Below are 17,855 nucleotides of genomic sequence, written 5' to 3' on the forward strand. Positions count from 1 at the left end.
CTTGTAGCTTTTGCTGGATTAGGGTAGCCAACAGTGCATTCCGAGCACAAAGACTAGCACTGTGATTTAAAAGATGGATAATTAACGCTGGAAAAACTTGGAAACTGGAGGTGCAAAACCCAAATTATACCTCAAATACAGCTTGTCAGCTTTCTACTGGAGGCCTCGCTAGGCTGAGTGTAACTGGGGACATGGTGGATAGAGAGTGGGCTGTGAACTTGGTTGGTGGGAAGGGGAATTTAAAGTCTCTCCATGGATTCCCGCTCCCTGAGTGTTTTGAAGCCCTTGGCTACCAGTTGAGTTTGGGCCCAGGCACAATTAGTGTCTCCGGCCGCATCCCAGCTTTGAGGCCGAGCGCCTCTTGAAGTATGGCAAATGTTCTTTAGCAAAGACTCCGACCAAAAGGCTTTTCCTTTACACCCTCCCGATTTCCATTCCCCAGAGCTGCAATCAAGGCCCGAAGCCACCAGCAGCATGCTCGGTGGTGCAGGTCCTTAAACCTTCACAGCTTCCAGGGTCTCGGAAATATAGTCATGGCGAGTGAGTGCATTGAACAGAAACTGAAGGATTAGGTTGTTGCAGTCTTTGTTGCTGGTGGGTTTTTTTTCCACGTCAAATATGTTTTCAGTTAACTTCAAATACTATGAGGTAAATTTTACCTTGCGGTGATGACTCGGTTCAGTTGCTAGAGGGTGGACTGGTGAATTTGGCTGGTGGGCAGGAGAATTTATTCTCTCCATGGAGAGACATTACCGTTGGCCAATAGCAGCCCCAGTGGCATGGCTTCGCAACAAACACATTTTTCGCATGCGCAGATCCCGCTTCCGGCCTGGACCTCAGGCGGGAGACCTTGGACTAGGGGCGGAGCCTAGGCGGACTGTGGGCGGGGCCTAGGCTAGGGGCGAGGTGGATCGGGGTGGATGGGGCGGATTGGGGCGTCTCTTACTGTGGTCGTCGCGCAGCGCTCTGTCGATGAAGGTGGCCGCCGGGTAGAAGAACACACTGAGGTCGAAGGTGGGTAGGTCTTCGGCCTCCACACCGTGGTACTGGATGTCCATGTCGTGGTAGTAGTCGGGCCCGGTGTCCACGTTCCAGCGGCCGTGGGCCGCGTTTAGCACGTGCGTGAAGCCCGCCTTCTGCAGCCCGTAGCGGTCCAGCGCCGTTGCCCTGGGCACAGGGGAGAGAGGTCGGTGGGCACGCTGCATCGTGCCCAGGGTCTGGGAAACTGTGGCTGCCCGCGCTTTCTGCCATGGATTCCAGTTCCCAGAATAAGGACGAGTCATTGCAAATGAAGCCCCAAAGCTCTGTTCTTACCCGGTCCCCTAGGCCAGCTGCTACTTTGTGATTCTGGCTCGGCTGTTTCAAGAAAGGAAAGGGTGGAGGCTGGGGTAGGTGGGCTGAGCTATTCGTTCGCCCATTCGTTCTTTCATCATTCACTAGACACAGCAGAGCCTGGTGCTGCACTCTGTGGTGGTCGCAGGTCTGGGCCTGCCAAATCGCCTGAAAGCCTTCCAGAATAACCTGTTCATTAGAGCTGCCTTCACCCAGCCTCTCCTCTGAACCTGCTGGATGTTTTCAGGGTTTGGAGATGGAGGCTCAACGGAATGGTTTAAAGCAAGGCCTTCCATGAGAGGATTGGATTGGGATTGGGCAAAGCTCACAGATTCACATTGGCACGATGTGAAAGGGAAAGTGTTGCTCTGGGGAGCTGTTGCTCGGTTGGGCAGAGCATTGTTCTGAGAAGGATGGCTTTTTGAGCTGTCTATTGTTTGAATTGCAGGGAGGTTCTTGAAGCCAGCAGTGAAGTTATTTAATGGGCTACAGCTTTATCTTTCTAGGCAAGAATTTCCAGGAACAGTAAAGTCCTCTAGAAGTAGATGGTTCTGGAACATAACTCGACCACAGGACAGCATGGTGGGGCTGAGCTGGAGCTGGGCTGCCAGAGGAAACATGGTTTATTCCTGTCTGCAGGATTGGGCAGGGAAGGGCGTGTGTCACTATAAGTGTCAACTTTGGTAATGGTGGAGAATAAGGAGGCAAGCCAGGGCCAAGCACCGCCTAAGGTATGGAGATAGAGACAACGAAGGCCTTTCAGGAAGCCTTCACTATTTCCGGTAATCAATTCTCCATCCCCAGATTTGCAGTCTATTGTGTGCCAGGCACTGTGCTGGGTGCTGATGGTAAAGAAGTGAACAGGGGCCAAACACAATGGCTCACACCTGTAATCACAGCACTTTGGGAGGCCGAAGCAGGCAAATCACTTGAGGTCAGGAGTTCAAGACCAGCCTGATCAACATGGTGAAACCCTGTCTCTACTAATAATACAAAAAAAATATATTAGCTGGGCTTGGGGCATATGCCTGCAATCCCAGCTGCTCGAGAGGCTGAGACACAAGAATCACTTGAACCCCAGAGGTGGAGGTTGTGGTGAGCCAAAATGGCACCACTGTACTCCAGCCTGGGCGACAGAGTGATACCGTGTCTCAAAAAAACAAAAGTGAACACGTTAGTCAAGGTCCCTCAGGAAGGTCAGATACTAATGCGGAGAGGAAATAACACATACAGATAATTTCAGATAGCAGTGAGAGCTATCCCAAGGACCTAAAACTTCATGACATGCTACAGAATGACTGTGGTCCTGCTTCAGGCAAGGTGGTCAAGAAAGGCCACTATGGGGAGGTGGAGTTTAAGCCAAGACTGAGGGATGAGAATGCTGAGGAAGAGTTGGAGAGAAAGTGTTTCATCCAGGCAAAGGGAACAAGTGCTGAGAACAGAAAGGAAGCCAGTGTGGCTGAAGTAGCAAGGGGAATAGCGGTACAAGAGTTTAGAAAGGTAGGAGGGGCTGGATCGTGGTGGGCCCTGCAGGCCATAGGAAGGAGTTTGAGTATTATTATAAGAGTGGTGGAAGTCTGCTGGAGGATTTAAGGGAGGAGTAAGCATTCTTTACTTTTTTAAAGATCAATCTGGCTGGACAAGCTGGCTCACACCTGTAAACCTGGCACTTTGGGGAGGCCTAGGCGGGAGGGTGGCCTGAGCCCAGGAGTTCAAGACCATCCTGGCCAACATCATGAAACCTCATCTCTACAAAATATAAAGAAAAATATTAGCCAGGTGTGCTGGCAGGTGCCTGTAGTTCCAGCTACTGGGGAGGCTGAAGTGGGAGGATCACCTAAGCTTAGGGAAGTCGAGGCTGCAGTGAGCTGTGATCGCACCACTGTACTCAGTCTTGGCAGCAGAGCGAGACTCTGTCTTAAAAAAAAAAAAAAAAAAAAAAATGGAAAAGAAAAATCAGTCTAGCTGATGTGTGGGAACAGATTGTGGATGCCAGGATCTATGTTTGGGAGTCAAGGTGAGCTTTAGAGGCTGTTTAAAGAAATGCGATCCAACCTGGGTTTAAGAAGACCTCTCCCGCCGGGCGCGGTGGCTCAAGCCTGTAATCCCAGCACTTTGGGAGGCTGAGGCAGGTGGATCACGAGGTCGAGAGATCGAGACCATCCTGGTCAACATGGTGAAACCCCGTCTCTACTAAAAGTGCAAAAAATTAGCTGGGCATGGTGGCACGTGCCTGTAATCCCAGCTACTCAGGAGGCTGAGGCAGGAGAATTGCCTGAGCCCAGGAGGCGGAGGTTGCGGTGAGCCGAGATCGCGCCATTGCACTCCAGCCTGGGTAACAAGGGCGAAACTCCGTCTCAAAAAAAAAAAAAAAAAGAAGACCTCTCCCTCAATAGCACAAAGACCAGTACTTCAGCTCAGGGAAGATGTGACAAGGGTCTGGAGCCATACCAGTAAGAGGGCAAAAGTGCCATGTGCTCCAGCCGAAGGCTCCTCTCAAGGCCACTGGTAAAAGGATATGGACAGAAGTGACTGTGTTGGATGCTAGCAGGGACCAACACCCTGGGCCAGGAGGAGCCTCACACTAGAAATATGTGCCATGGCCCCTCAGCCAAGGGCACACTTGTCTTTCACTGATTTCCTGGAACTTTTTATCATGAGAACCATGGTGGTGTCCAGTGTTTGTCATGAGAACCATGGTGGTGTCCAGTGTTTGGGAAAGGGATTGCGCATTTGGAAACATTTGCGAACAGCCCATTGGCACTGTGGCATGGGGAGGTGGGGAGTCCCACTGAGCACACCTCCACTGGGCTCTTGCTGCGGCCATTCTGACTGTGGAACACATTGGGCTTTCAATTTTTCCTCAGAAAGGTCTGCTTTTCATTTTTCGTCTTGTCCCAAAGCATGTATACAACGAACTTTATGCTTTGGGGATGAAGATCTGATCCCAATTAAAGCCGCCACTAATGTGGTCCATCTTGCTGAATAGCCATCAAGCTCACTTTGAGGTTGAGCTCAGTGGAGAAATTAAAATTAACTCTCCTTGACAGGAAGCTCCTACCCACCATGAAGACTGTTCTCTCTGGGTTCAGTAACTGGCTTTCAACATAATCAAACGGCAGTTTGAATGAATTACAATTTGCACTTTGCCACTTTTGGAGAAGGGGGTAGATATGCAACAAGTCTCATTGCCTGACACCTCCATATCCACCACAACAGGCTGCCATTGGCTGTGCCTGAAGGAGAGAAAGGGGCTCACGAGGACCCCAAGACCTGGTGGGTATTTGAGGCCTGCCACAAGTTTTCAGGGTCTTGGCTACCTGGGCCGGGAAGGGGAGTTGATATCCTGACACATCAGTCGGGGGACTTCCCCCAGTTTGGTTTACTCAGAGTTCAGTTGAGGGCTTGAAAGAGCATCCACAGCAGAATGGGAAGCTGCAAATAAATGGAATGCCTCTTACACAGATGCTGTGGGGGAGGCAGAGCCATCATCACAGACGCCCACCGTCCAATCCCCAGCTGGGATAGACACCCAGCTCAGCGATTACTGGGAGTGGGGCAGGCTCAGAGAGTGATGTCTGGCACTATACCGCTTTGGTTTTGTTTTTAAATTTCAGGGCCAGATACGTTATCTGCTCACATATGTTGAAAAGAGACTAACAAACACAGAGGCATTTTGAGGTGATGAGCATGGAGAAAGGGCTGTGTGCCCCACTCCTGGATCCACATTAATACCTCTGCTGAGGGAGAAAAGACTTCAGAAAGAAAAACAGATTTAGGAATTTACTTCCAGAATCTAGATGACACAGGAGCTTTAGTTACTGGTTAGAGCAATCCTAGATGTGATCATCTATTAAATTTTTAAATAATGTGTCATCTCATGACAAAAATAACACAGCTCTATGTAGAATGTAGAAAACATACTCTCCACTCCAAAAAATCGCCTGTATTTCTACTCCCCTAGAGATAAAGGTTCTTGTTAGCTTTTGATGTAAGATCCTACCATTGTTTTTCTAGGTATAGATTTGTATATTTTATAGAGAGGTGCTTTTTTTTTTGCTACAATATGATAAAGTTTCAAAACCTTTGATGTGGTGGCATATTGTAAACATCTTCCTATAACAACATATAACTTCAATAACTGCATGCTATTTCGTTATATAGGTAAGTCCCAATTTTTTCTTACCAAGCATTTTGCTGTGTTTCTTTGGGCACTTCTCTGATTATATCCATAGGAGACATTTTTACAAGTGAAATTGCTGAGTCAACAGATATGGCCATTTTAAAATAATTTGATACTTACTAAATTACCCTACAGAAAAGTTGGAGTTTAATTTTTATTCTTTAATTTCATAGGCAAAAAAAATTCATGGTGTCTCGTTTTCACTGATTCATTTTAGCAATGAGGTTGGGCATTGTTCACACATTTGTTGGACTCATGCAATTTACCTTCTTTTTTTTTTTTTTTTTTTTACATTTTTTTGACTTTGCCCAGTCCATTGGAATCATGCAGTTTACTTTTTTTTTTTTTTTTTTTCAGATAGAGTCTCACTTTGTCCCCGAGTCTGGAGTGCAGTGGTGCAATCTCGGCTCACTGCAACCTCCACCTCCCGGGTTCAAGCAATTCTCCTGCCTCAGCCTCCCGAGTAGCTGGGATTACAGACGTGTACCACCATGCCCAGCTAATTTTTGTACTTTCAGTAGAGACAAGGTTTCACTATGTCAAGCTGGTCTTGAACTCCTGACCTCAGGTGATCTGCCCACCTTGGCCTCCCAAAGTGCTGGGATTACAGGCATGAACCACCATAACCAGCCTATACAGTTTGATTTTTAAGAACACTGTCAGTCACATCCCAGTTCTGACTCACTTCTCTTGAACCCTTCTCCCTTCCTGTGAATTTCCAGCCTAGCTCTGGATTCTGACTCCAGACCGGAGGAGGGCTGAGGAAGTGTATTCCTTCTTGCATGACCCAATTTCCTCAGCTAAGCCCTTCCCTCCCTGCCTCCTCTGGCCTGGCCCAGACACCTGCCAGCACCTCTGGAGTTGTTCCCAGGAAGCTTGCTTCAAAGCCCCACCCTGGAGGAATGACAGATAAGCTGCTTCTCTACGAGGCAGTCTCCTTGGGCAGTGCTCCTGACGTTTCACTTGTTCAGATCCCTTGTCACCCTCCTGTTCTCAGCGTAAATACCTCAGCCTCTGCTGGAAAACCCTTTTTCCCAGGTATGTGGTCTTGCACAGAGGGGAGGAGGCACAAGCCACGAATACATATATCTGGACAAACCCCCCGCAGTTTCCTTCAGGTGGCAGCAGGCTGCTCCCGTGTTGCACTGACTCTACATTGAGCATTGAAGGAAGTCCCCTCGTGGTGGAGGTGGTTCCCCACAGTCTGATGTCTGCGGAGAATCAGCACATTTCCCACACCTGATTATGGACTTCTATTTGCTGACAGGCTGTGTACCTTGCCATCTGGCACCTTATTTTTTCGGATGGGTGTGACACTGTGGCGGTCACACATCATTTTATGGATTTGGCCTTGATGGTGACCTTCTCCAATAGAGTCTGTCTTTTTTTTTTTTTTTTTTTTTTGAGACAAGAGTTTCGCTCTTGTTGGTCAGGCTGGAGTGTGCGATGGTGCAATCTCTGCTCACTAAAATCTCTGCCTCCTGGGTTCAAGTGATTTTTCTTGCCTCAGCCTCCCAAATAGCTGGGATTACAGGTACCCGCTACCACACACAGCTAATTTTTTTTTTTTTTTTTTTTTTTTTTTTTTTAGTAGAGATGGGATTTCACCATGGTGGCCAGGCTGGTCTCAACTTCCTGACTTCAGGTGATCCACCCACCTCCGTCTCCCAAACCCAGTGGCATCTTAACCGTGCAGTCTCAACTGTGCCCATTCTTGCAAGTGGATTTTAAAACAGTGGGCACATTCTGGCATCTGATCTTGGTTAGTTCACCTGATGGGAAAGGGAAATGTACTGGCCTTCCAGTGTCTCGGGTGTTCTCGTTACTTGCTATTGGTGAAGCTTCTCCATGTTGAGGTACCTGAGAAAACAGGGCTGACCACTGAAACTGACACAGCAAAGGAGAACCGCTGGTCTGCCACCTCCTTTTTCTTTGTTTGCTGAACGCTACCGATTATAGCCTGTTGGCAAACAGAAGTCTGGCAGTACTTTCTTTGTGAGAGTCTTGTGAAGTTTAATGATCCCATATTGAAGCTTCTTTGAGAGGTTAAAATATGACTTCAGGGGCAAAAGGCAGTAGAAAGATGTATGTCAGAATGTGTGTATTTTGTCCATGACAAAATATGGTAATTGTAGTATAGATAATTTACATTTTCTTCTTTTTATGTTTCTGTGTTTTATACACTTTCAGTAATGGACAAGTCATATCTTCATTTGCTATGTAAATGTATAGCATGATTTGTATTGTTATTTCCTTAGTTCTCAGGAGAGACCATTGTAGAGGCATATGGTGGCCTCAGGGTTTTTAACTACTGCTAGCAATCTCTTCCTCTCCCAAACTCTAGCCCTCCAAGGATAGAGGTGAAAAGAAGAGAATACCCAGGAGGCCTGGTTTTGAGAAATGATGTCGTGTGCGTGGTTGGACTCGGCCTTAGCTTAACCCTGCAAGAAGACGGCTGATGTTGCTTGAGGCCTTGACCGCTAAGCCGCATTCTGGCAGTGAGAAGGCCGGGCCAGGCCAGGGCCTCAGGCATCTCTCCCCAGCCGTGTTGCCCATGACCGCTGCCCGGCTATGCCTCGGTCGCCTTCAGTAGTTGGAATTTCTAGTTATTTCAGGTAGCACCCAGCATGTTAAATTGGCAACCTTGACTGTTTTGCTGCATCCTAAACTAGTCACACCAACCACACCTTGAAGAAAGGAGGTTAATTTTATCCCTGCTCGGTCCTTAAGTGGAATTAGTTCCTCATTTTCAAGGAGAAGGAACTGTCTCAGCTTACTGACTTGCCTTTACCTCAATTCCCAGGCTCTCAATGCCAGGCCAGCCCTGGAGATCCCTCTGGCTTCTGAGGCTATGGGTCTGGTCAGAAGCAGAAGAGCAGAAAGGATAAGACAGAGGGTCCCCTGGAAAGCTGGGGACAGGGTGGGGCAGGCCACAGGCCTTGGCCGGAATCTGACCCCAAATGTAGGACGTTGGAGGCCACTATAGTTTACGAGAAAACAAGGAGCTCCTGAGGGCCCCCACCATTTCATGAGCAGCAGAAGAGTTTAACCACACCCGGGCACTGGCTCTCCGACACCCACACCATGGAGAGGGAAGAGAGATTTCTCGATTATCCTGTTTCAGCCAAGCCTTATCACTAGAGGCTGCCCTGCCTAGGAATTTGCAATCACTTTGACAGTAGCCAGGATATTTCCCCTCCTGCTGACTATAGGGAAAAAAAGGACTGAAAAAAGATTTTGCTAAGCAAATGAAAGATGTGAACGAGATTAAAGTAAGAATATTTAAATTACAGAAACTTAGTGCTTTCGAGCATACTCAAGCATTTTTGAAGCACCCATTTAGGGACTGCTGATTGATAAGAGGTGATGAATTATTCTTATCTCATCATTGACACCAGTCCCTGGCTCTCTGGAGGGCAACACTTGGTTAACCTAATTTGAATCTAATTTGAATGACTTAAAAGTAATAAAACAAGTATGTGCTCGAACCTAATAAAGCCTAATTCATTTAATAGGCCATTTCTTAAATAATTTTATTTTAGAGCTAGAAAGGAATCTTTGAAATCATCCTTTATTTTATAAATAAAGAAACTGAGTCCTGAGCAGGTGCAATGGCTCACACCGGTAATACCAGCACTTTGGGAGGCCAAAGCGAGTGGATCACAAGGTCAGGAGATTGAGACCATTCTAACTAACATGGTGAAACCCTGTCTCTACTACAAATACAAACAATTAGCCAGATATGGTGGTACCTGCCTGTAATCCCAGCTACTCAGGAGGCTGAGGCAGAAGAATTGCTTGAACCTGGGAGGTGGAGGTTGCAGTGAGCCGAGATTGTGTCACTGCACTCCAGCTTGGGCAACAGAGCAAGACTCCGTCTCAAAAAAAAAAAAGAAAGAAAGAAACTAAGTCCCAGAACGATAAAATGCTTTGCCGAAGGCCACACATAGTTAATGGCAGTACACAGTGGGGACTGGGATGCTGTGCCAAGTTATGCTTGAGCCCTTCACCCACCACTGAGCCTGCAGTTCCACTTAGGGCAGATTCAGAGCCCTATCAAGTTAGAAGAATGAGTGGTGTGTGGGTGGCAGCACCTTGAGTGAAGACTTCTTCCCCCGAACCCCAGGAATATCTGCAAGGTGGCCAGCCAGGCCCAACCCCTTTGACCTGCTGAGGCAGCAGCCTGAGCACCCTCCGCATTACCCCCTGTCTGTGGCCTTTCCTCATCCGACTGCAGTGGCAGGGCCACCTTTCCCCTCCTCTGGGCTGCTGAGCAATGGGGACTTGGAGTTACCAGGCAGCCCACTTGGCAGATCCCCTTGGGCTAACCTGGGATTGAGGAAATGCTTTAGCAATTTTGAAACTTTGATATGTCTGCCTTCTTAGGCCTTAGGTCACCTTCCCAGAAGGCCTAGGAGGACACGTCCTCCTTCTAACACTCTGCCCCCGTTCCGACACTCATGATGGAATCTCATGGGAGAAATCTGACCCAGGGTTGTTTTCTGTCCCAAGGCTTCTTCCCCCAGCATGGGGGATCCTGGGTGGCAAGGCACAGTGACTGTTCTTTACCTTCCTCATACACTATGAGTCCAATTTCCAGAACCTGCCTGATTTGTCATAGTTCAAACTTGATAAATGTACTGGGCACTGTGAGACGGGCTTTGTGTGCATTAATGCGTAGAATCCACGTTTTATAGGTGAAGAAGTTGAAAGTCACAAACTTGAGTGACTTCCCCAAGGCCACACAGGAACCAGTATATGGCCCAGACATTGTGGCTTCAGAGCAAATGCTTAGCCACTCCACCTCTCGCCAAAAAAGGAGCAGGGAAAGAGTGAGCTTCATCTTAGAGTTATGTAAGCCCTGCTGAGGGCCCAACAGTCACTGGCCTGGGCTCCGGGGTTAGATGGTAGCTTTGCCCATCCCAGGACATCCATCCTTATTCCTGGGTCCTGACCTCCTTCACTTCCAGAGCCTTGGTACTGGGCTTTCAAAAATCTTAGGTGATTTTAGGGAAAGGAAAAACCTAACCAAAATATAAATAATCAAATTAAAACTGAGGCTTTGTGCATGAGGAACCAGCTTGGAGCTTTTGGCTGCTTTGGGCAACCTCCCTACAAAGAGACCAAGAAACACAGGCAGCCTTGCCTGCTCACCACCCAGGTTATAACTTTGCATGGCTACATTAGCAGTGGAGTGAATTGCTCTGGCAATAAGCATCTGTGAGTCTCATTAACCTTGTTAAGTGAGTGTCACAGAAAGGAGCCCATAGTTCAGGGCTGAGATCAGGGACAAGCACCCCGCCATGCTGACTTGAGGCTCCCTCCCCCAGCTGGGGGTGCAAGTCTCACACACCTGCGTGTGCTTGTATTGGGGCTCCATTAGGCAGAGCTGGATTGAATTGAAAGGGCAGTGACATTTTCCATTTTCTTGGTTGAAAGAAGCAAGTTCAGGGTCAAACATCAAGAAGGCAAGCATATTTTATTGTCTGACACTCTATACTAGAACGTGTCAGTTCTGCTCAGACATTCAATGGTTTTCTGAATGAAGTCCCTTGGCTGGCATTCACCCTTCCATGAGCTGTCTCTGACCTACCTTTCCAGATTTCTTTTTTGTTAAGTAACCATAATATTTGCATCTGTCTATTATTATCATTATTTTTTTAGATGGAATTTCACTCTGTCCCCCAGGCTGAATTGCAGTGGCTTGATCTCAGCTTACTACAATCTCTGCCTCTCAGGCTCAAGAAATTCTCCCACCTCAGCCTCCTGAGTAGCTGGGATTACAGGCGCCCACCACCACACCCAGCTAATTTTTGTGCTTTTAGTAGAGATGGGGTTTTGCCATGTTGGTCAGGCTGGTCTCAAACTTGTGACTTCAAGCAATCCACCTACCTTGGCCTCCCAAAGTGTTAGAATTACAGGCATGAGCCACTGTCCCCTGCCAACTATTCTTCAAGTTGAGGAAAAGGTAAAAGAACTTGCCCAAAGCCAATGCACCTGACCAGGAAGCTGTGGCCGATGGCATTATTGTTAGAGCATTTGCAGCCCCTCTGGCAATGCTAGTTATACTTTGCTGCCCCACTGACATGAGGCTTTGGCACGGACTTGCTTTTGCCAATGAAATCTGGGCAAAAATGGCATGTGTCACTATTCTAAACCAGCTTATGGTTTGCCAGGTATCTCTCCTCTCTGCTGCAAGGCCAGCAAGATCTCAGATAGGGGCTGCTCTGTCAGCGTGGGTCCTAGAGTAAAGTGGCTGGGAGCGCAGCAGAGCTGGCCCACCATGGACTACAGTGTGAGTGAGGAATGAGCCACTGCTGTGCAGGCTGCCACGTTGTTGGGGTGAGCTGTTAGACTAGCATAGCCAGTCGAAACTGACCACATAGCAGTAGAATTTGGCTTAATCTCAGACCCTCTGAAAGTGTACCACATTCATCCCCTGTATTCCCAATGAATCCCCGTTTTCCTCACCTCTGTAGCTTTTCCCGTCCTGCTTCCTCTGCCTGGAATTTCTTTGAAGTCCTACCCATCTTTCAAAGTCAAACCTGGATCCATGTCTTCTGTCATCTTTCTCAGATCCATAATAGCACCAAGCACTTACTGAGCATTTACTACATGCCAGATACTACTCTAGCATTTGTTTTATTTCATTTACTCTTCACCCCGTGAGATAAGTCCCATCACTGTAGCCATATAAGGTGAAGAGAGGTAAAATAATTTATCCAAGGTCACACAACTGGTAACTGGCAGAGCCAAGATTCAAACCCTGTGCTCCTTCCACTCCAGTACTCACTGCTATTTCTGTTCCCGGTAACATTTCTATATATCTCCTTGCTCTCCCCTCCTCATCTCTGAAACAGCTTCTGCACCTGACTGACCATGTTTTGTTTTTGTTTTTGTTTTTGTTTTGATCTGGGTTTGAGTATGAATTTTACCGCTTTATGGTGGTGAGACCTTGGACTAGTCACTTGATTTCTCTGAGCTTCAGTTTCTTCTTTATTTCTCCTGCAGCTCCAAGCAGGGTGCCCAGTAAACACTTACTGGCTGACTGACTGAATGAATGAACTCTCTGAGCTGTGACTTGTCCATTTGTAAAATGGGAATAATAATGGTTCCTCCTTTATAGGGCTGTTGTGGAGTCTAAACGATGCCTAGCACAAAGCATGACATCTAACACCTAAGAATTCAACACAACTTAGCTATTATTATTATAAGCCATAGGAAAGGTAAATACAGTATATAATATACAGAGAAAAAGCTTACTTCTCACAATGGGGATTGGGGAAAACTGGTTTCATGGCAGAAGTGGCTTGAGAGGACTTTGAAGAATGCATAGGATCTGGACTTGGACATGAGGTGCAGGGAGACATTTTAGGCAAAGGGAACAGCATAGATAAAGACAAAGACAGTTTAAGTTTTAAAATCTTAATCCCTCTTTCCTCAGTTGTACCCTTTCTAGGGTCAGATCTAAGGTAATAATTGTAAATGTAGAAAAAGCATTATGCTTAAAGATGCCCACTGCAGCATTGTTTATAAAAGTGAAAACGTGGAAATAACTGATATGTCCAACAATAGGGAAGTAGTTAAATGAATGCTCTTCTATTCATCTGATATATTGTTATAGGTCTATTATAATTAAATATATAAGAAGTACATAATAGAAAATGTTTATGAATGATGCTATGTGAGAAATAAGAGAAAAAGGATAATCAATATAGTTACAATTATATGAAAACAAATTCCAAAACCAAAAGTAATATTCAGAGAGTCTAGGAGGAAATATGCTAAAATATTAATAGGAGTCTCTTTGGAATAATGGTCTCTGGTGATTGCTTTGGGATATTGAAAGCAATCTTTCTTACATTTATCATTTTTTTATTATCATAGCTCACCTTTATTAAGCACTTCCTATGTACTAGGCAGTGCACTGTTTTACACACATTACCCCATTTAATCCATACATCCCTATGAGGAAGGTTATCTTATTAAACTCTTACCAATAGGAAAACCAAGACTTCTCTATTTACGCAATGAGCATATGTTACTTTCGTTTGTTTGTTTTCTGAGACAGGGTCTTACTCTGTCCCCCAGATTGGAGTGCAGTAGCACAATCACAGCTGATTGCAGCCATGACCTCCTGGGCTCAAGTGATCCTCCCACCTCAGCCCTGCCAAGTAGGTGGGACTACAGGTACATGTCACCAAGCCCAGATTACTTTTTTTTTTTTTTTTTTGAGACGGAGTTTCGCTCTTGTTACCCAGGCTGGAGTGCAATGGCGTGATCTCGGCTCACCGCAACCTCCGCCTCCTGGGTTCAGGCAATTCTCCTGCCTCAGCCTCCTGAGTAGCTGGGACTACAGGCATGCGCCACCACACCCAGCTAATTTTTGTGTTTTTAGTAGAGACAGGGTTTCATCATGTTGGCCAGGATGGTCTCCATCTCTTGACCTCGTGATCCACCCACCTCAGCCTCCCAAACTGCTGGGATTACAGGCATGTGCCACTGTGCCCCACCTAAGCCCAGATAATTTAAAAAATTTTTTTGTAGAGATGGTGTCTTGCTATATTGCTCAGGCTGGTCTCAAACTCTTGGACTCAAGCAATCTTCCCACCTTGGCTTCCCAAAGTGATGGGATTACAGGGGAGAGCCACCACACCCAGCCTATTAATTTCATTATAGGAAATATTTACTACATTTATTTAATATTTTGTTATTAAAAGACTAGAGATGTCAGTCCCCCCCTTTATTGCCACTTCAAACAGTGTTACATCAGCATTGTTGCACATGCTTTCTAATTATTGCTACCCTTATTTCTGTAAATTACATTTCTTAATGTGATATTTTGGGTCAAAGTATATGTGTACCTTTTTTATTTTGAACTAATTTTAGACTTACAGAAAAGTATGAAAATCATATGGAGTTTGGCAATAAAAAGGAATAAAATACTGATACAAGTACAGTTTGGATGAACCTGGAAAACATTATGCAAAGTAAAAGAAAGCCAGGAACATATTATAATATTCCATTTATACAGAATGTCTGAAAATCAGTAAATCTATAAAAACACAAAGTAGTGCTCTGAAATCTAGAAATTAAAAAAAAAAACAAACAAAACACAAAGTAGACTGGTGGTTGCCAGGGCCTGAGGGGCATGTAGGGAATGGGGAGTGACTGTTTAATGGGTTCTGGGTTTCCTTTTGAGGTGACAAAAATGTTTCAAAATTAGAGTGATGATGGTTGCACAACTCTATAAATATAACAAAACCTCTGAATTGTATACTTTAAAAGGGCAAACTTTATGTCTATGAATTATTTCTCAATAAAGCCGAATTCAAAGAAGAAAACCTTAGCGAGTTTCTTTACACCCCTCTCCTTCCTTCCCCTAATGTTCACAACTGAGAAATTATTGGGTAAATTGTGGCACAGCTAACTATGGATTAATGAAAGTATACAACAATGTGTATCTACAGTATCATTTTTTTTTTTTTTTTGAGACAAAGTGCTGCTCTATCCCTCAGGCTAAGTGCAGTGGCACAATCTTGGCTCACTACAGCATCACTCTCCTGGGCTCCAGCAATCTTCCTGCCTCCCCCATAGCTAGGACTACAGGTGTGTACCACTGTGCTTGTGGTTTTTATTTTTTCTGATTTTTTTTGTTTTTTGTTTTTTGTTTTTTTTGTATAGACAAAATCTCACTATTTTGCCCAGGCTATCTCCAACTCCTGCCTTCAAGTGATCCTTCTGCCTCAGCCTCCCAAAGTGTTGGGATTACAGGTATGAGTCATACCACCCAGCCTATGATTCCTTTTTTTTTTTTTTTTTTTTGTTTAAAAGAAATATAGGGCTGGGTGAGGTGGCTCACATCTGTAATCCCAGCACTTTAGGAGGCCAAGGCAGGTGGATCACGAGGTCAGGAGTTTGTGACCAACCAGGCCAACGCAGTAAAATCCAATCTCCACCCTGGGTGACAGAGGGACACTCCATCTCAAAAAAAAAAAAAATAGCTGGGTGTTGTGGCGCATGTCTGTAGTCACCAAGTGAGCTGTGGGACCTTGGGCCAGTTATTTAATTGCTCCATGCCTCGACTTCCCTATATTTATAATGGGAGTGACTAGATAGACTCTTTCATTGGGTTATCAGGAGAGTAAAATGAGATCATGCATGCAAGATGCTTAGCACAGTGCCTGGCATACAGTGTTCAAGAAAGGGTAGTCATTATCATTATTAATATTATTTACAGTAGATTCATCTCAGCTGTGTAGGAAGTGGGTAATGGTGATTCTAAAAATCTAATGGAGGTGACGGCAACCTCAGCTTAGGCTACCATTCTTCCAGACATACACGGATGTGTTCCTGAACCATCAACCTAAGAATGGATTTTATTCTTGAGGATATTATACCTAACTAAAGTGAAAGACTACATTTCCCAGTCTCTCTTGCAGCTAGGGGCAGGGGAAGTTAGGGATGGGACTTTGCTTTGGAAAGATGCCCTTCTGCTCTTTCTTTCCCTCCATCTTCCTGCTGTCTGGGTCCTAGAGTTGATGGCTGGAGCCCTGGTGGCAATCTGGGACCCTGCAGCAACCTGGAGGGAAGAAGCCACACCCCTAGGACAGTGGCATAGAAACACAGGAGTCTGAGTCCTTGATGACCCTGCAGCTGCCAGCCCCAGCCCACCTCCCTCTGCACTTATATCGCCAGAGAGAAGTAAACCTCTATCTTGCCTAAGCCTTTTTTTAGGTTTTCTGTAATGGGAAGATAAGCCCAGCCCTCACTAATTGAGTTCTCACAGAACAGCTAAAAGTTCCAAAGCCCATGGCTAGGAGGTGGCACAGAGTACGGCCTGAGGAGGGGCTGCTGCCCCCTCCCAGGTGAGGCCAGAGCGAGGCTGGGCCTGGCACTTACTCATCGCCGATGTAGAGCTTGGGCCAGACCTCGTTGACGTGGGTGTACTGGGGACTGCCCTTCCAGAAGAGCCGCTCCAGCTCGAAAGCTCCGGGGGTACAGTAGCCCTCCCCGTCGCCTTCCTCCTCCACCTTCAGTGACGGCCTCTTGACAGATGAGTAGGCATTCTTGAGGCTTGTCTTCACTTCTCTGGATTTCATTTTAGAGCCAAGGGATTTTCTCTCCTTTCTGCAGCTGGTTATGAGAGAGAAGCAGGATGGGGGTTTTCAGGGGACACTGAGGCAGGGAATGGGCTTTACAAAAAGAGGTGGGAATAAGCTACCCTTAAAATTTGCCAAGCATTTCCCCACCCTGCCCCTGCTTCCTCTTCGTAGGCCATGCAGGTAAACAAGGAAGGCCCTGATGGCAGTTAAATGACACTTCCCTAATGTGCTAGTCTTTCCAGAGTAGGAGAGCTGGGGTCCTTGGACGTGAGCCAAGGCAGCCTCTGAGGCTAAGAAATCCTGCAAGCAGCCAGTTCCTTCCCACCTGTCTTCAGACGTTACTCCTTTGGTGCCTACCTTTTCCTTTATCTGACTGAAACCTACTGGTTTGGGCCATTTTGGACACAAAATCGGAAGGCCCGGAAGATCCCTGACATTCCAGGCTCGTGGCCCTCTCAGCATCTGCAGGGAGCCATCAGCCAGTGGAAAGGGCACATCACCAAGGCCATACCTGTCCTGGCCTGCGTTTGGTCCATGCGCACATCAGCAGGACTTCAGAAGCCTGGAGAGGGGAGGAAATGTGGCCGCTTGAGGGTTAACCTGTCAGGAGAGCTGAAGGCAATGCTCAGGGCTCTCACACTGGGATCCTGGCCATCACTGTGTTAACTTACCAAGCTAGAAAGCTATGCCTCCAGATTGAAATGTGCATTTGGAGAGCTTGTCAGACTCTGCCAGTGGAATGCAGGAGAGGACTTTCTATTGTCCTCAACGAAATAAATTTGCAGTAGATTTGGACAGTAATTGTTTCCTGAGCTGAGTAAATGATGCACCTATGGTCAGAGAGCCTGGAAAGGGAAGTTGTGCTCCTGCGCCGAGACTGGAGGGAAGGAGGAAAAGGTGGGAAGACTGAGAACCATGGAGGTGAATGACAGGAGGGAATGCTATTTATTTATTTGACAAATACTTATATAACACCTAATGTGTGCCAGACACTGTTCCAAGTGCTTGAGATCGTTAAATCCATTTAATCTTAACAATGCTGAGGTAGGGTTATCCTAATACTCTATCATTAGTCCCATTTTACAGATAAGGAGGATGGCAAATTGAGGACGTGTGTGGCACAGGGTCTTAATGTGAGAGGGAGGGAACTGGGAGATGCAGTGTGAGGAGGGGCAGGCCCGGGATGTGGAGAATGTAGGAAAGGGTTCATGGCTTCAAAGACCGTAAAGCACATG

General features: G+C 46.4%; 1 protein-coding gene across 2 annotated transcripts in view; it reads right to left on the minus strand.

Annotated features, from left to right (window-relative positions):
* DUSP29 (dual specificity phosphatase 29) overlaps positions 1–17,855 on the minus strand; it is a 43,870-nt gene that overhangs the window by 10,129 nt on the left and 15,886 nt on the right. The window contains exons 2-4 of one of the 2 annotated variants that reach the window (XM_010350477.3): positions 17,132–17,182; positions 16,418–16,651; positions 947–1,167 (exon numbers count right to left, since the gene is read on the minus strand). In XM_010350477.3, the coding sequence (XP_010348779.3) occupies positions 947–1,167; positions 16,418–16,617 (421 nt within the window). In that variant the 5' untranslated portion in view covers positions 16,618–16,651; positions 17,132–17,182. The remainder of the gene's footprint in view (positions 1–946; positions 1,168–16,417; positions 16,652–17,131; positions 17,183–17,855) is intronic. The other variant, XM_003939780.4, reaches the window with a different exon arrangement.

Source organism: Saimiri boliviensis, chromosome 12 (assembly GCF_048565385.1).
Source record: "Saimiri boliviensis isolate mSaiBol1 chromosome 12, mSaiBol1.pri, whole genome shotgun sequence".
NCBI classification, from domain to species: domain Eukaryota; kingdom Metazoa; phylum Chordata; class Mammalia; order Primates; family Cebidae; genus Saimiri; species Saimiri boliviensis.